This window comes from Engystomops pustulosus, chromosome 11, assembly GCF_040894005.1.
Source record: "Engystomops pustulosus chromosome 11, aEngPut4.maternal, whole genome shotgun sequence".
Classification (NCBI taxonomy): domain Eukaryota; kingdom Metazoa; phylum Chordata; class Amphibia; order Anura; family Leptodactylidae; genus Engystomops; species Engystomops pustulosus.
In genome coordinates, this window is record NC_092421.1 from 55,341,434 (window position 1) to 55,360,898 (window position 19,465).

General features: G+C 44.5%; 1 protein-coding gene and 1 long non-coding RNA gene across 4 annotated transcripts in view; one reads left to right on the forward strand and one right to left on the reverse strand.

Moving 5' to 3' along the window:
- Window positions 1–13,666, forward strand: part of SEMA4G (semaphorin 4G) — a 126,915-nt gene extending 113,249 nt beyond the window's left edge. For 2 of the 3 annotated variants that reach the window (XM_072131147.1, XM_072131146.1), the window contains exons 15-16: window positions 2,237–3,367; window positions 8,744–13,666. In XM_072131147.1, coding sequence (XP_071987248.1) covers window positions 2,237–3,060 — 824 coding nt within the window. In that variant the 3' untranslated portion in view covers window positions 3,061–3,367; window positions 8,744–13,666. The remainder of the gene's footprint in view (window positions 1–2,236; window positions 3,368–8,743) is intronic. The other variant, XM_072131148.1, reaches the window with a different exon arrangement.
- Window positions 1–19,465, reverse strand: part of LOC140106622 (uncharacterized) — a 126,872-nt gene that overhangs the window by 25,803 nt on the left and 81,604 nt on the right. The gene's annotated exons all lie outside the window — the stretch shown is intronic.

The window sequence follows — 19,465 nt, forward strand, 5'->3', positions numbered from 1 at the left end:
CATTACAGCTGCAGTGCAAAGGTGCCTTTCTGGTTTCTCTGCATTACAATATAATTTTGTGTTATAACTTACCTTACACCCTGACAGAATCCTGTGTAGTCCCAGGGGTTGGTCTTTGGTTTGGATGCATTTCAAAGAACAACAAGTGACTTGACTGCTGCAGTCTGCTCAGCTCTTGGTCCCCACCAGTCACATTGGTTTGGATGCATTTCAGAAAACATGTGACTTGTCAGCTCTCCAGGCTGTGACCTCTGTGAAGGAGCAGGAGGGAGGAGCTGTACAGGAGCACAAAGGTGGGGAGCTGAGGAGTCTGCAACACAGACAAGTCACATGTTTTCTGAAATGCATCAAAACCAAAGCCCAACCTCTGGAACTACACAGACGATTTTGTCAGGGTGCAAGGTAAGTTATAACACACAATTATATTGTAATGCTAAGAGAAGGCAGAAAGACATGTGCAATGCAGGTGTAATGGACCTCTGTAACCTGTCTTTAGTGAAAATGATGTCCCTGGTGACGGGTCCCTTTAACTTCTAAGTGAGTGCTAGAGATCGCTGAGCACTAGTGCCAAACATGTTGTATGATTAGTGTCATGAGTGTTACTTACTAAATTAAATTGGTATATAAATTCACAGCAACTCAAAACATTTTGCACAATTTTCAGAACCTTGTAAACTTTTGCTATATACTCAATAAATAAATAAATTTGTTTTCTGAAAAAATTCTAAAGGAAAATCGTTAGAATATATATTTTAGTGATGTTTTCATTAGCAATGTTACCCCCTGTTGGCAGAATAATTATCTTATTCTTAAAAGAAAAAAGAATTCCTTTATATTATTATAAAATAAATTTAATGAGTTAATCTCACAGATCATTTGAGAACAAATAAAAATGGGTAGATATTGATTAATGGAGCTTTCTGAAAAGCAGAATATCCGTATCGTTCTACAATATACTTTCTGTATCAATTACTCAGTTTTCTAGCTCTCTGCTTGCTGTCGCTCTATAAGAAGATTCTATGTTAACTTGAAGTGAACAGAAATCTATCCATGGTCATGCGATGTCACACAGGTGCACGAAGTGCCGTTCTCATGACAGAAAGTAATCGGAGCCGTCTGATACTAATGGCTTGTGGCTTGTGTGTCCATCATGTGACCAGAAACAGATTTCTATGCACTGGAATTAAATATAGAAGCTTTCTATAGAATGACAGCAAGAAGAGATATTGAAAACCGCGAGGAATTACTACAGAAAGTATATTGGAAAATTGTATAACTTTTCCTTACACAATCTTTATTAACTATTCGTCGAAGGAGGACAACACCTTTAAAATCGGTGAAGTAATGTGAAATTGGAACTACCCTGATTTTAAGAATAAAATGGTCTACAGAGGACTCAAATCCCTTAAGCTCAGCTACGACATTTCCACTGCTGAAAGTCTGATACACTAAGCATACTGTCACTAATTTTGGAGTTTACTTGGGCCATTGTGTCACATTCTCCGTAATGGCCAGCTCTGGATAAAGCCCTTTCATTCTAGAAAATTTTACTGGTGACAGATCACTCACTTCAATCAATCACAAGATCATTTGACTTCTCATCTTCCTTCAAAGGTTTTAGACTTCCAACAGTTCCCACAGGTGATTGTCACCAAATTCAACCCCAAGTAACCTCAGCCTTAAAGGGGTTGTCAGGAAATGGAAAAACAGATCATGGTTTGTGCCGATATTACAGTTAAACTCCATTCCATTGTAATACTGGCACAATCCATAGTCAGGTGTGGTTTTTAGAAGTGAGCAACCATGTTTATAAACAAATGTGAAACCCCTTTAAGGGGATTGTCCAACTATAGGCGAAAACAATTTGCAACACCGCCATAAAATCCTGAAGCCGTTCACAATAGAGACTCCGAAACGGAGTGTTCTCCTCCGCTTATTGTGCTTCCAATACAAATGTTTAGTATTGGTATTCACGGCACACACCCGGCGCCCACAATTTATCAACTGGGATTTTCAGAATCAAATCTGACAAATCGATATTATGCTGTGGAGGCTTGGAACAGGACGGGGAATCAAAACGTATTCTCTGTGCTTCGTTGAGCAGTAAATACATATAGGCTCACTAGACCTTCTATTGATTCTTCTCCATCCCCAAGCCTATTAATACGTCATGACATTTTGTGTCTTTTCTAAACCGCGCTCTCATCTGTATTTATACATAACCTTTGTTTTCCAGCTCCTCCTATAAAGAAAATGAGGACCGTTTTGAAAGGATTTGACGTTCTTCTGCAGTGTGACCTGCGCTCTAACCTGGCTAAGCCACAGTGGTTTGTAAATGGCTCAGACCCATTGGATAGTAATGACGCCCATCTTAAAGAGGGTATCGATGGGCTTCTCATCATCGATGCCCTGCTAGAACATAGCGGTGAATATAGCTGTTACGCGGAAGAAGGCGGCCTGCGCGCTATAGTGACTTCCTATAATCTCAGTGTTTTGTTGGAGCTACCGAAGGAGAAGATCTACTCTGAACCTACTCCTATTGTCCAGCTGCCCACAGCGGTACCGCAAGAAGACTCCAAGTTGGAGTTTGTATACATTTCCGTAATTACTATCCTTGGTGGACTATGCCTTGTTCTAACCATTGTCTTAGTCTCGGTATCTTGCCAGCAGAAAAGAAAAGGCAAATACAGCACCACCAGAGTCAATGCAGTGGAGCTTCAGACCGTGTCCTCAAACTTCAAAGACAAGTCCGAAGAGACCAACAATTATTCTGATGGTTGTCTACAGATTATTCCTGGTGAGGCACCAACTAGTCCTCCAAGCAAACTAAACCCTCCTCCTCCACCGCCACCACCACCTCTACCCTCAGAGTTCACCAATGGGATCAGCACTCTACCTAACATGCTAAGAAAAATGAATGGGAACAGTTATATGCTTTTAAGACAAAATGATGAGGCAAGCTCACCGTTGTATAATTCCTTTACAGAGGAGCTCAGCAAGATCCTGGAGAAGAGGAAACATACGCAACTGGTCGAAAAGTTGGACGAAAGTTCGGTTTAGCAAAAACTGCTAAGAGACAGTGATATGACACGATGCTACCTCAGAACAATGATTTTTAAAAAAAAAAAAAAAAAGATTAACTTTTTATTCTATTTTCATTTATTCATCTTTATCTCTAATTTATATAAACCAACACTGTGGAAGTCTATGACTTTTACACTACAGAACTTTTGTCTGTGGAGTTCCTGGGTTCTCCTCTGCTGTGAAGTGTAAGCCCTGAGAAGACTTGTCCTGCATGGGGGAGAAAATCTCGCTCCAGTTTGTACCATGACCAAAAAGAGAAAAAAAAAAAAAAAGACCATAACAGGTAGGTTTCTGCACAGAGATAGCACCATCTTTGTGATTTTTGTAAGTCACGGGTTTCCTGGTTGACTTTTAATCTGACTTGCACTCTGGTCTGTAGTGTTCTGTCAAGGTTTCTGTGGTTTTCACGGGAATAACTACTCTATATCGGTCTTATATTATATGAAATTTACAGCACAAGTTCAGGATTGTTCTCTGTTGTAATCTATAAGTGATCATGGTGTAAATAGGTCACCCTGTGTTCTCGTGATATGGGGTGGAAGGTAGTCTTATGTGGCTTTATGAGTTTTCTTATCTACCATACATGATCTCCAGAGGTCCCCACAACTCGAGACACCTCTGGCTCTAGTGCTTCCATTCCCTTTGAAGCAGAAGTTCTGATATCACGATTAATGGGCATGTTACCTCAATGGTCTCCGCAGTCATGTCTGAGTGAATAGCCCACGATCACTGAGGACAGGGATGGGTCAGTAGCCAGGCAAATAACATGACTTCAACGCAGGTTAAGAAGCCATGCAGCAGGGGTGCACCAATTATGAGCCTCAGGCAGCACCTCCCGAAGCATCAGGTATAAAGCAGGACCATGCATTTATCACAGGAGGGGCCATCAGTCTATAATATAGCTCACCTCAGGCAGAAGAGAGTTAGGTTCCCCCCTATCCTGCAGACACGTTGTGCTTTGCACACTAGAAAGCCATTAAATCTGCAAAACTTTCGAAACAATCCTAAAAATATTTGTGAGGCTCGGGGGGAACATCCTACAGCACGGTCTTACATGACATTTCAGGAACAATGGCCGCTGTGTCTTATCTGGGATCATGCAGGCAGAATAATGTACTTTCAGTTTTGTAGAAAGAGTGTTTTTTCACCTTCATTGTTCTAGAAATGATAATTAATGGGGTTATAGAAATATGTGGAATTTGTACACAAGATTGTGGTAGGGATTTTTTTTTCCCCTAAAACATCCAACACTAAAGGGCTGTTTGCATTATGGGCATTGAAAGAGTCGCTAACGATTGGAGAGACTTTGCAAAATTAGAAGTGCGGTGTGGAATTAATACTGTTTTGGTCATTATGTGCCCCGTACTTTTCACTCCTCTCTGCATGTTTCTGGACATTTGCAGTGCACTTTCAGCTGTGGGTGTGCACGTAGCTGCTGTGACACATTCCTCCGCTTTAACTCTGCATTAAAGGGAATTCTCCTAATGACAGGCTACCAAGCTGCTGTTATAATTCACATTAATTGTTCCACTTACGTTGATGAAAGTATACCTGACTCCCTGTTAACACTAAGTCACAGTAGTGTTGGAGCCCCTGGTCAGTAAGAGCAGATAATGATGATGATGATGATGATGATGATTACAGCCATTAAACAGACGCGACTGCCATGTGTAAACACGGCCTCAGACTATCAGAGGCAGTGACCACCCGAATACATTTGTAGCCTCTCTCTACTCTGGTTAAAGAGGACCTGTCACCCCATTTATCGGCACTAGGAGATTTTACTAAAGTAAGCAGCTCCTAGTGCTAAAGCAAACGCAGCAGTGTTAGAGTGCTAGCGTTACTGGAAATCTCCGGTAACGCTATCAAACACTGCGGCGGGGTACAGTGTAATAATCGGCAGCGCTCCTCTTCCCCGGACCGCCCCGCTCGCTCCATAGGACGGCATTTACTGCCACGCGCTAGGCGGCAGTCACCGCCCCTAGTCACGCCCCAACCCCGCCCCTTCATGAATACGTCGGACAGCTTTGCGAGCGGTCCGATGATTACACTGTACCCCGCCGCAGTGTTAGATAGCGTTACCGGAAAACTCTAATACTGGGGCGTTTGATCGAGCACTAGGAGCTGCTTACTTTAGTAAGCAGCTCCTAGTGCCGATAAATGGGGTGACAGGTCCTCTTTAAAACGCAGGTTTCAACTCTGCTTTACTCAATTAAACCAAGTAAACTAATAGGATTTGCAAGGTTAGACAGCACAGTCCTAAACTGCATTTCTAGACAGTCTAGTATAAATAGTTCACATGATATTAGTAAAATTTGCCCCTGTGTATTTGTTTATGAAATAATAGAAAGGATACAATTTATACAATATGCACCGAAGAGGACATGATATGAGAATAGTAAACTTGTATCCGACGATCCACATTATATTTCAGTATCCTTGAAGTGTCCTTTATTCATCAGATATTAATAATTTACAGTAAGTTCATTTCCTGCCAAAATGCCTTCCCTCCCCCCCCCCCCCCCAAAAAAAAAAAAAATTATATATATATCGATGCCCAAAGAGTTATAGTCATTGCCTTTTGGATATCTTCCGCCTCAGGCTCTCAGATTGTGCTGTGAATTAGTTGCTTCATTTCTGATCAGGTTTGCAAGTAATTACTTATTCCATTTCTTTAGGCCAAAAAAAAAATCCATCAATATTCTGGCTCATTACAGGGGGGTAAGTGAATTCATTAGTGGCTGGAGGGTTACACTGCAGTGCAGATCTGCTCTGTATAGAAGATTATTAGTGTCTTTATAGAGGATTGTAGACTAAACTACTAGAAAGTAATTTATTCCCGTCTTATATAATTGATAAAGTCGATGTGACAACCCACCCTGACCAGGGGGTCTCTAATATTGTATACAAGTGCACATTCCTTTGTGACTATCCATATCCTACTAGGGTATACAGGCAGCCCCCGGGGTTATGTACAGGATAGGTTCTGTAGGTTTGTTCTTAAGTTGAACTTGTATGTAAGTCGGAATTGTATATTTTATAATTGTAACCCCAGTCAGAATTTTTTTTTGTCTCTCTGACAATTGTATTTTAAAAATGTTGGGTGTCATAACAACCAGGATTAACAATAACGCGTAATTGCAGACTCCTGTGATAACTGTTAGAGATGATTATTGTAGCCTGGAGCTAAAATGCATTAAATTACCAACATCCAGAGGTCCGTTTGTAACTAGGGGTCGCCTGTAAGTCAGGTGTTCTTAAAGTAGGGGACCACCTGTACACAAAACTTTAGAAGGAACCTTCTACTAGGTTTTATCCCACTAAACTAGCAGCCCCTCAGGTAGGGGATGACATAAGAAATGTCATCCATTTACCTATTTAAAAAGAAAAAAAACAACCTCCAAAGTCATGTGAAAATGAGCAGAGAAGAGTCATATTTTCCTTAAAATGGCAACTATATGCCTTAGCCAAAATAGCATAAGCTACATTTTCATTCATGTGTGTATCTTGATATTATTCTTTAAAAATGTTTTTTTTATTTTTTACATTCTGTTAAAATGTTTTTCCAACTTGGAGATTGCGGCCATATATACATCCCCCATAGGCTGGCAATGGTGCACGGAGCAGTACGAAGCGAAACGGTGCTGCACACCTGCGGCACTGTGCTGCTCCATACCTGAAGAAAAGATAGGGGGCATCTCCTCTCTTTCCTCGTATTACGGCGCTGTGCACCCTGGATCACTATGGATAGGGCAGGGGTCACCCCTCCTCCTCTCCAGTGCGGCAAACGTAGCCGGAGTCATCAATATCAGTGGGGAATGGGTTCAACCCTCCACAAGGGAATCAATGCAGAATGGAGTCAGAATAACAGCTCCGTTCTTTATGTAGTGGTCAAGCAGTGTTACTGCAGATCAGATTCTATGGGAGCTTAGCTGCACTTAGCCACCTGCCCACTACAGGGAGAAACTGGATGACAAACGCTTTTAACATCTTGTATACAATTAGTATAAAGCACTACTAGTCTGTACTGCTACTATGGCGCTGCTGCTACTACTAAGTCTGCTTTTATATGAGCCGTGTAAACTACAAGAAGTGATTGTATACCGGAGGCACAGTTAACTGCATAATATAACTGATGGCCAATTTCAGCCGAGGGATAAGAATGGATGGATGCCTCCTCCCCTTAATATCTGGTACCTCCACAGATCAGATGGTCTACCAAGAATATTGCTATACATTGTATGGTGGCTCTGTATGTTATTGTTATTGAAGCCAATTCACTTATATAGGAATAAGCTGCAGGCCGTGTGTCTGAAGTGGTCACATTGCTCCAGTGAAGTCCCATCTAACAGCAGATCAGTGGGGATACCAGATGTGAGACCCCCACCATACCTACTGATGACCTATTGTAAGAATAGGTTGTCAGGAAAAAATAAGTCTGTGTACCCCTTTAGGAACGACAGATTGGCTTTCCCTTAATCTGAATGCTCATTATAAGAAACGTTCCTCTTAGCTCTATAATTATTTTTGATTGAAGCTTCACTTTAGGAGAAATTGAGCCAAAAACTGCTAAGTAAGCCTTCCTTACACAGGGGATATTTATTCCACACTTCACCGAGATGGGAACTTTGCCAGAATTAAATTTCAGAACAGTGAAATTTAACCCCTTTCCTGCATCTATTTATCTCTGGTTGAATCAGCCATGATGGGCGACGCGCTTTAACCTGCATCAAATATGCTCTCCTTCCCCCTCGCGTTGTACACGGCTCAGTGCAGTCCTCTGCATTTCATCCATGTGCCCAAAGCCCAACAGAACCGCAATTTTAGTGATCGCCTATTGTGAAAATTGTTTTCTCCTACATCTTCAAGTCTGTTTGAACTTATGAGAGAGAATTAGTACTATGGCATCTGCCAAAAAAATCCTGCACCAAGATGTAACTGTGCAAGGCTCTGAGATTTTAATAAAACTTGGAATTTTTAACAGATAGAGTAGTTAGTTTCTAACTTGTAAGGCCCAAATTTAATATAAAAGGCTGTGACCAATGCATTTCCCACCCTAGCCTTATAATAGAGTCAATAGGTTTTCCCGCTTTTTTGTAGTAAAATTAGGGTACTTAGATTATATTCCGGTCAGGTTATATTCGAGTATATACAGTACATCCCCACAACAGAAGCGTGAATGGGGCCTAATATCTAATAATGAGGGTCGAGTCAGATCTCTTGACACTTGTATTGGTGCATGGCGGTCTAGTTCTAGAGCATCCTAACCCCTTTACAGGACCCTGGAAGGCAACCGAATTTGAAGGTGACTAGGGTTTATTTCCTAGGGGTTGATGGATCATTTTATCTGGTGGTCCCAAGAAACCCCAGTCTGGCACTGCTAAAACTCTTAGACATTACACTTAAAATTCAAGAAGCTTCCAGAAGTCCCATTAAAATGTTCATGTGTTTGTCCAGCGATAACCATGGATGGTCCATGAAAGACCACGTCCACCAATACTTGACTAGAATAGTCACCAGCTGCTGTGTAGCCGCTTAGATTTCCATAGTCCAGCAAGGTCAGGAGCTCTGAGAAAAAACATAGGTGGATCTTGTACTAGTCCATTATACAATTATTTGCTTCCCTTGTGACTGTCATTGTGTTCTTTTCTCCCTGAAGGACGAGCATACAGTATTCATCCACAAGAGGAGGCAGATGTGGAGAGCGGAGATGATGTGCCAGCAGCACAAGAGCTTTTTATTACAAGAGGAGGTCATTATAAAGCCATCCACACAACAGCGTCATGCAGATAACTGTGTCTGCCATTAGAGGATCATTATTCAAGATGGTGGGATAATGGCGCCAGCTGTCCTCCTCTTACCACCGAGGTGACTGCCTGTGCCCACAGTTAACCAACGCAAGACGGAAAATAGATTTTACTCCCAGAATGCACCTGGACCACGGCACATCTGCGATTTTCATCTTTATATTCCCCCATCACTAGAAATCCTACAAATGCTGACTAAGGCACTTTAGCTGGAGTGAGGCCTTTTCTGACTATAGCACCTTCTGGTGTGACAAATGGAGGATTATCACTGAACTAATCTCAATATTACTACTGCAGAGGATGCAGAGGCTTTTATAGGCCGCCTCGCCCAAGCAGTCATTCCTGTCATGTCTGTCGCAAAGGAGGGAGGGCGAAGCTCTGTCCATGTTGTCGCAGTTTTGTTTGGGGTTTCCTTAGATTTTGCTCGGTTTTTCTTGACTCAGCCAAAGAGCCAAAAACCGATTTTATGTTGCCAAATACCAGATTTTCCTCACTAGTGCTCACTAAAAAACCGTGGCCTGGTCGCCCATAGGAACCATTACAATTTGTCAGTTCCTAAGCTTCTCTGAAAGCTAAAACCATGTGCTTGTTATTTCTCCTACTGGTTGTAGTGAGGGCAGCCTATTTATCAATATGGTTAGCACCAAAAATGTTTGTGTTGATAGGCGACCGTTCACTTTAAACTACACGCGATGCAGGGGTCACCCTTTAAGACTTGCTGCGATGCTAGTAAGAGGAAGGCTCGGCACTATGATGGGTCTGATACTCACAGGCCAGTGCTATCTGCACTAATCACATGTCCCTATATAGTATGTCATCACTGCAGGTGAGGGAAACCGAAAATACAGGGGACAGCTGGGGTGGCAAGGGTTAAAAAGTTAACCTTTAATATAAAAGGTTAATATTTATTTTTCAGCTATTGGACAATTTATTTTATATCACAAATCCTGTTATGCATCCACTGATAGCTTTTCACACCACCCTTAAAGAGGTTGTTGCTTGAAAATAAAAAGTATAGGTTTTAGGCCCCACATCCTGCTGATCACTGGTGTCCTAACAGTCTGGTGCATTCCCATCTATTGGTCTGTGCAAAATCACTGTCCCTCCCCCTCGACCTTAGAAGTGAATGGAGAGATTTGCAGCCATTCATCACAAGGCTGCTGGTCTCTTATTTAGCCGATTGTTAGGGGTAGAGGTAGTGAACCTGTCAGCAGGAATATCATTTTTTAACTGGTGAAAGGATCTATGTTATGCAGATTTTAAAATGCCAGCTTTGTCAGCATTCTGACTCATTTCAGTAATTTATTTCACATTACCTGGCTCACTGCCAGCAGCATGTGGAGAGGCCCAGGAGGAGGCAGCTGCAGCAGCCTTTCTGCTGTCTCCTCATGCACTGTTACCACCACCCCTATCCTACCCCGGTATCTCCACATGCAATTGGCAAGGAGCCATGTAATGTGAAATAAACTTATATGAAGTACTGCCATGATTCAGAATGCTGAATTGGAACCTGGCACCAGCTAAAAAAAAAATCATGCTTTAAGTATCTGGGATAGTTATAGCTTGCATATATGTTACATGTGTTTAGTATTGGCTGGACAGCAAGTCTTATATTGTGTATTAGATCATCTGGATGATTTTATTCCAAAAATAATTTATAGAACCTTCATAGAAAGGTGAGTGAAACTGCTTATCGGAAGATTACTTTATTCTATAAATGAGTCCTAAGGATTACGGTAAAAAGTATTTTTGTGGGTTATTTAGGTGATAAATGTGACCCGGGGGGGGGGGGGGGGGGAGAAATCCTACCACCCAGCGGACACAATGCAATGGTTGTGCTTTGTATCCAAGATAAATAAAAGGAAAATATGTGATGCAGAATCTACAATCCCATATAGCAGTGGTGGCGAACCTATGGCACGGGTGCCAGAGGCGGCACTCAAAGCCCTTTTTGTGGGCACCCGGGCCATCGCCCCAGCGCACCAGACGAGACTCAAAGAATCTTCCTGCAGTTATAAGTAACTTAAAAGATGCTGCTTTCAGTCATAATTTTGATATTTACTTCGCTACTTGGGACTGCAGGAAGAGGGAGAATTAGACAGGGTTGAATTATTTTTGGAGGACCGCCTGCTGGCCCCATAATTCTCTGTGTACAGAGGGAAACTAGAAAGAAGCTAAAATGGGGAAAATGTTCCATCTTTCTACTTGTGTCGCTGTCCTCAGGAGGCCAATATGATTGAAAGTTGTTGAACAGGGAGCAATAAGTTACTGCTTTAATTTTTGGTTGGCACCTCGCGATAAATAAGCAGGGTTTTGGGTTGCAGTTTGGGCACTCGGTCGCTAAAAGGTTCGCCATCACTGCCATATAGTGCTCTCCAGCCGGTATTCACACTGTGCAGTACAAGTAATAGCATGCAGTTGTGTAGCAGTGTTACGCATGTATTTAACATTTCTTGCATTTCTATCTGCACCATGTGAATACACCCTGACCTCTGGAGTTTGTTGATCATGTAGAAACAAGCGGTCCCTCTTCAGCTTGTATTTTGGGATCCAGCATTGAAGTGTTCCCTTATAAGGCAGTCGGACATGAATATTAAATCGCTTACATAATCATACATGAAGAAAGTAGGGTTATTCATAGACTCTGGAGGAACATTGTGAAATCTTCTAAATGTAATTTTATCAAATTTAGCAGCTGGAAGACGTCCTCTTACTAATACTGAACATGCAGGAATGGATTACAATAAAGGCGGTTTGGGTGGTAGCTCGTGGCCCATAACCACCCACCAAATTTTAGGACGTTTACCCATGAAATTCTTGTACATTATTCCTGCTCTTAATACACATGTACACATGAGTCATTTCAGTTGCTCATGGCAACTAATCAGAGCTATTACGTCACATGTCTGCTGCGGGTGGAGAGGGTCCTTTCCATACAAGGTGGGCGTTTACTGCATATTGCTGCAAATACCCACTGGAAACACCCGCGGCCAGGCCTGGCAAAGCTTCCGAGGCATTTACATCCCAGCGTCACGTGGATACCGCCATCTTGGATTCGATCAGTTGCCATGACAGCCTCAGGTCTTACGAAGACCCAAGGCTGTCTGATTTTTTTTTAACCCATTGTAATAAATGATGTAGTATGGCGATATATGGTAGGATCAATCAGACAACCTAGTGTTAAAGTACCCTACGGGGTCTGAAAAATGAAAAGAAAAAGTAAAAAAATTATATTAAAAAACCCCTAAAAATTCAAAATTATCGCCCTTGTGCTAGAACTGATATAGATATAAAAAAAATCATAAAATGTTAGGCATCGCAGCATCCCAAAGTCCGATCTATCAAAATATTAAAATGTTTTTTCCCGGCGCTTAATCCCATAATGGAAAATAGCGCCCAAAATTGAAAATGCCACTTTTTTGCAATTTGGAAAAATATAAAAATTCTATTAAAAAAATTATTAAAAGGCCATACTGTCCTCAAAAAATGTCATCAAAAGTCGCAAAAAAAATTACACCACCCACAGCCCCGAGGTATAAAAGTTATTAGCGCCAGAAGATGGTAAAATGAAGAATTTTATTTTGTACAGGAGCTTTAATTTTTGTAAATGTATGAAAACATTATAAAACCTATATAAATTTGGTATCCCAATGATAGCACCGACCCAAAGAATGAAGTAAGACAGTGAAAGCCGTAAAATCCAAGCCCGCAAGAAAACGGCACAAATGCAAATTCCTCTGCATTTGCAATATTTTTCCAGCTCCCCAGTACATGGCGTGGATTATTAAATATTGTTAGTATGAATTGCAATTTACAGAAAACAAGTCCTCACAAAGGTAGGGAGTAAAAAATTGAAACGCAGAAACGAAAAAGGGCCTCAGCGTTAAGGGGTTAAATGATGGGAAAATAAGAGATGGATGAGGCTCTAGTCCCATGTTCATATTTATCCATAGAAGGTTACAGGAGCAATGGTTTTGGTTGGATTAATTCCTGGGGCCAAATGGCACGGGGTGTGCCACCTTTACCCGCAGCTACTTGTACTGGAGGCCACATAAGAAGGCAGCTAACACTATGTTTATCACGACCGATCCCCGTGCATAGACCTCTTTATGTGTAGCTCTGTGATTGTATAGGCAAAGCCCCCGCCCAAACACCATAATGGACATCTATATATAAATACGTATTACGTTTTCAGTGTTCAACCTCTGATTCTTGCCTGTAAAACGATTCTCCAGACATTCCATTTAAATCATCAATATCGGACCCAATGCCAAAACCCCCTACTGATTATTTATTTGCAGCCGAGCCAGATGTAGCCGGGGTCATTAATATCCAAATATGGTAAATTCCTTTAAGAGATTGAATGAGAGATTATAGAGATTAAATTAAGACAAAGTTTTACAAAATTCACTTTTTTGTATTTTTGTCTGCAAAATAGCGCCCTCTTCTGGGTACATTTGGGCTTGGAGAATGTGATCACCTGAAACATTTCATAGCTAACAGCTGTCACTTACTGCAAAACAAAATCCACGCTAATAAAGGTGTATGTCAGCATCTCTATGTAGGTTTTAGTGTGCTGCTCCAGGCCTTCAAAATGACCTTAATGTTTTAATTGCTCTTTAAATAAATTTTAAAAAACCCGTGGACACATGTATATTATGTATTGGCTGCTCATCCTGCACTTCATGACTGCATTCTGTGGACTGTATTATTTCATTACCTTTGTGAAGTGATATGTACAGATAACAAGATTATATTTATATTTTATGTAATAAGTGTGTGGTGTACCTTTATTTCACAATATGAATGAATGATTGCTAGGGGGCGCTATATGGTGAGCTCAGGACATTTCTATTTTCTCATCTCCACCTTCTGCAGGACCCTCTGTCTGTCTTCATCAGTTCATCAGGTCCAACCTATTAATCTTGCATTATACAGTGTTGACCCAGAGGAAGGCAAAAACTCTGCATGGCTGATGCCACTTGGCCCAAAGTAGGGAAAACTTCCTTCCCGACCCCTAATATGGTGGTCAGAATAACTGCATGCATCAACAGAAACTACTTACAAAAAGTTTTATTCCCATAAGAAGTGATATTATTGTTCTCAAGAAAGGCATCCAGACCCCTCTTGAACATGTTCAAATCACCAGCCATCACAACATCTGGTGGCAGAGAGTTTCCCAGTCTCACTGCTTACACATAAACAAACCTTGTCTAGGTGATGGTAGAACCGTCTCTAGGTGTAGAGGATGCCCCCTTTCTATGGTGATGGTAGAACAGTCTCTAGGTGTAGAGGATGCCCCCTTTCTATGGTGATGGTAGAACAGTCTCTAGGTGTAGAGGATGCCCCCTGTCTATGCTGATAGTAGAACCCCTTCTCCTCTAGTTGTAGAGGATGCCCCCTGTCTATGGTGATGGTAGAACCTCCTCTCCTCTAGGTGTAGAGGATGCCCCCTGTCTATGGTGATGGTAGAACCTCCTCTCCTCTAGGTGTAGAGGATGCCCCCTGTCTATGGTAGAACCGCCTCTCCTGTAGGTGTAGAGGATGCCCCCTGTCTATGTTGATGGTAGAACTGCCTCTCGTCTAGGTGTAGAGGATCCCCCCCGGCTATTTTGATGTAGAACTGCCTCTCCTCTAGGTGTAGGAGATGCCCACTTGTCTATGGTGATGGAAGAGCCACTTCTCCTCTAGGCCCCTTGTCCTGGTGACAGGCCTAGCTATAAAAAGAGCTTTGGAGAGGTCCTTGTATTGCCTGTTCAGGTATTTATACATCGTAAGGAGTTCTCCTCTTAGTAGTGTTAGTCAGGATCAGATCATCAAAGCCTGTTACATCTTCAATGTCTAATCCATGTATGTATCTGATCTCATGAAATCTCAGAAGCCTCCATGGAGGATAGGGAGGAGTCAAAGTCCATGGAGGCTGCTGAGATTTCATATGATCACAGGGACGGCGCCAAAACACACAAAACCCGGGCAAGTGCCAAGGCCCACAGCCGCCTGGAGGGCCCACTGGTGGCCACATCCTGTACCCTGGGCGTGCCAGGTGCAGGCACCGTAAATCGTCGCTCCATTTTCTGCAGGGCGCTGCCGTGCATCTCTGCATGTGATGGGCTGTGCAGCTGCTGGAAGGATGAGGAAGACAGCGAAGGGGACGCTCCAGACCCGAGCAGAAAACTGAGGTAAGCACTATTATTTTATTTTAAATGGTCACATTTACTAGTCCATGGGGGGTGAGGAGGGGGCTGTATATATTGAAAGTGGGATGAGGCAGGGCTGTATTTAGTGAATGGGGGTGAGAAGGGGGCTGCATATATTGAATGGGGGGTGGGGAGGGGCTGCATATAACGTATGGGTGGTGAGGAGGAGGCTGCATATAATGTTGAGGGTAGAGGAGGGGGCTGCATATAATGCATGTGGGGTGTGGAGGGGGGCTGCATATAATTAAACTATGGGTTGAATATAATTTATGGGGGTGTGAAGGCTGTATATATATTTAATCCATGCCCCTATGCCAGTTTACTGCAAAGGGGCCCAGTGAAACCTGGAGCCAGCCCTGTGTGATCAGATCAGATCATATGAATGGTGTACAGTTTGCTAATGTTTGGAGGCTAAAGGACCTGTGATTATGTTACTCTGGTCAAAAAGACCTGCTGACATGGGGAGGAGAAGATGGGAGGGGCTGGCCAAACAGGACATGCCCTCTCTGATGCCAGGGAATATAATATAAAGTTAATTAATGTGGATTTAAAGGGCACCCCCGATTCTACCTATAAAGGTACAAGGGGTGGTAGGTGGATGAATGGGATGTGAAAATAGCCCTTTTGGGCTAATCCTCACATCCCGGGTGTCTTTTAGAAAAGTTTATTGCAGGCATATGCAAATTTATTTAAGCGGCTACTGGGGCGTGGAGTAGCCGGACATGAGGCTACTAGTCGTGGCTACTCCACGCCCCAGTAGCCATGTTCCCCCGCCTACCATTTAATCTTCGGCCCTCGTCCTAGTCCCCTGTGTTCTGCAGCCTTCTGCGCATGCGCAGTAGCTCCGGAGCCGCAGCCGTGCAGCCGAAGGCCTGCGTTCTGAGCATGAGCAGAACGCAGGGGACTAGGACGAGGGCGCGCAGCTACGAGGAGCTGCGCGCCGAAGATTAAATGGTAGGCGGAGGAACGTGGCTACTGGGGCGTGGAGTAGCCGCGACTAGTAGCCTCATGTCCGGCTACTCCACGCCCCATTAGCCGCTTAAATAAATTTGCATATGCCTGCAATAAACTTTTCTAAAAGATAGCCGGGACGTGAGGGCTATCCTCACGTCCCATTCATCCACCTACCACCCCTTCTACCTTTATAGGTAGAATCGGGGTGGTAGGTTCCCTTTAAGGGAAACAATTTTTGACACAAGAAGGGTGTCAGCTAGTTAATAGGGTTCTATTGGAACCTGTTGTGAGCTGTCTTTGTGAAAATGTTATGATAGGGTCCCTTTAAGGTCACCATCCACCGATGCCAATCAACCAATGGGGGTGAAGAGGGGGCTGCATATAATAATTGGGGGGTAAGGAGGGACTACATATAATGAAATGGGGTATACATATAAATGGGGGTTAGGAGGGGGCTGCATATAATTAATCTATAGGTGGTGAGGGGGGCCTGTGCTGTATATAATTAATCCAAGGGGGTGAGGAGGCTGTATATAAAGAAGAGGCCGAAGTGAGGGGAGGTCGCCATGACGCAGCCTGGTGGGAGGGCGAGTAGTTAAGGGGCATAACCGTGAAGAGCGGGAGTTGTTAGGGGGCGTGTTAGTAGGGACCGTTAGGGAAAGTCAATCAGACATCTTTTACAGGGAAAATAGGTCATACCTGTGGTAGCTCCTGAAATAATGGCTGACATCAGTGCCCTGATCGGGCAGCTTCGGGCTGCAGCACAGCACGGAGACAGGGAGAGTGTGTGGAGACAGGTGGAGGCGGCGCTGGGACCGGGCCATGACGAGACAGCGTGCGCAGGACAGATGGGAGAAGTGGAAGCTGCCGGGAGTGGAGAGCTGGCACCGGGGTTGCGGCGCTCCAGGAGGACGCGGCCGCCGAGCAGTCCGGGCAACCCCGAGGACCCGTCGTCGGGTAAGGAGCCCCTCCGGGGACCCTGGCGGGCGAGCGCCAGCGGCTCAGAGCGGGAGTCGCAGGCCTCGCTCGAGCAGGAATCCGTTAACCCCGGCGGGCCCAGCGGAGAGGGGGAGGAGGCACTCACCACAGCAGGCGCCGAGGCCCTCATCACCAGGACTTCAAGGCAGCCATGCCTCCAGGACGACGAGGCCCTCACCTGGCGATGTTCCAGTCGGTGAGGGGGCCTTTGTAGGTGAGACAGCGAGTGGAACTTCAGGTGCATCCCGCCGGCAGGAGGCTGGGGCCGAGCGGTCGAAAGTCACGGAGAGGCAGGCGCCCGGCAACAGGCTGGGGACGGATCCGGCGGCACAGCGGGGAGCATCCTGTTCGTCATGCGGCAGCTGTGGTGGACGAGCTGGCAGCATCTACAACTCGGGGAGAGGAGAAGATGGGACGAGTGAGAGAAACTTGCAGCATCTGGAGTCCAATATGGCCGCTGGTGGGGACACAGCCCCCATGCAGCATGGTGAGTGCTCTATGTTTGTACAGTACGGGGGAGAAGAAAGGGGGGCTAGTGCGGGGGGTGAGGAGATTAGTACAGGGATGGTGAATGAGTTACGATCATTAATGAGGAGCGTTAAGGACTTATTGGCGAGGTGTGAAAGAGTAAGCCCAGGGGTATCTCCGGTGGCGGCATGGGTTCCATGGAGCGGGCGAGAGGTGGGGCGTAGGGAGTCAGGGGTGACGGTTTCGGTTCAGACGGAAAAAGACAAGGATGAAAGGGTGCGGATAGACGACAGAGCAAAAGGGGAAGTGTATGTATGCTTTGAAGGGTCACCAGGGGAACATGTGAAAAAAGAAGTAAAAGAGAAAATATGGAAGGATGAATATGTAGAGATATTTTCATTACTTCCATTAGGGAAGTTTAATTTGGACAAGCCCAAAAAGGATGAGAATAAGAAAGAGGAGGAAGAAAAGAAGAGGTGGAGATTGATTCCGCAGACCTTTCAAAATTGGTTGAAAGCGTTAAGTGTGATAGAGGAGAAGTCCCCGGAGAAGCGGTTGGGGATGTTTTGTTATTTGGATGCGATTGCGGAGGCGTATCGGGCGTATGGGGGACAGACGTGTTTGCGGTATGACGAGCGTTTTCGTTAGAGGAAGGCGGTACGCCCCAATATACGGTGGGATCAGAAAGACTTCGGGTTGTGGTTAAATGTGATGGCGCCAGTAAAACAGTCCTTTCGAGACGGGACTGGGGGGTCAGAGCAGAGTGGGCAACAAAAAGAGAGCGCTAGTGGGGCCGGAGGAAAAGGGGTGTGCTGGCAGTTTAACGACGGCCAGTGCAAGTATGGGGCGGGATGTAAATTTAGGCATGCATGTTCAGCATGTGGGGGATCGTCACATAGGGCAGCGCGATGCTTCAAGAAGAACAAGGGCAGACAGGCAGGAGGAACTAGTCAAGGGGGTGACGCCAGTGAAACTGGAAGAGATGGAGGCCTTTCTAAATAGGTACCCAGATAGGGTTAGGGCGGGGTTATTGAGGGAAGGTTTTAGGGATGGGTTTAAAATTCCGCCCCCAGAACATGAGGTTCCTTTCTCCTTAAAAAATTTAAAATCGGCACGGGAACATCCGGCGGTAGTCCGGGAAAAATTGGGAAAAGAGGTTCAGTTGGGGAGGATGGCGGGGCCCTTTAAAGAAATTCTGGTAAGGGGCTTGGTAGTGTCACCGTTGGGTGTGGTGCCAAAAAAGGAGGCGAATAAATTTCGCCTCATAACCATCTTTCGTACCCGAAAGGACTGTCATTGAACGACGGGATAGCACCGGAGTTGTGCTCGGTGGCATATACTTCGTTTGACAGAGCGGTGGAATGGGTAAGGGAGTATGGGGTTGGGGCGTTACTGGCAAAAACAGACATCGAAGCGGCGTTTCGCTTGTTGCCAGTCCACCCGGAGAGTTTGTTGGGGTGTTTTTGGGAAGGGGCGTATTATGTGGATAGGTGTCTTCCCATGGGTTGTTCTTTGTCGTGCGCATATTTTGAAGCCTTTAGCTCATTCCTGGAATGGGTGGTCAGGGAAGTAGCAGGGTTAGAGTCTATTATACACTACCTAGATGATTTCCTTTGCATGGGGCCGGGTGGGTCCTTGGTATGTCAGTCGCTGCTAACGGCGATGGAATGGGTAGCGGAGAGGTTCGGTATTCCGTTGGCACACGAAAAGACAGAGGGCCCTACAACGTGTTTGGTGTTTTTGGGAATCACGTTGGATTCGGAAAAAATGGAGTGCAGATTGCCAGGGGATAAGCTGGAGGCTTTGAAAGTGGAGGTGGGGAGAGCGCATAGACTGAAAAAGATCACACTTAAGGAGTTGCAGTCTCTTTTGGGTAAGTTGAATTTTGCGTGCCGGATTATTCCAATGGGGAGGGTGTTTTGCAGGAGATTAGCGGGAGCAACGGCGGGGGTGAAAGCAGCTCACCACTACATACGG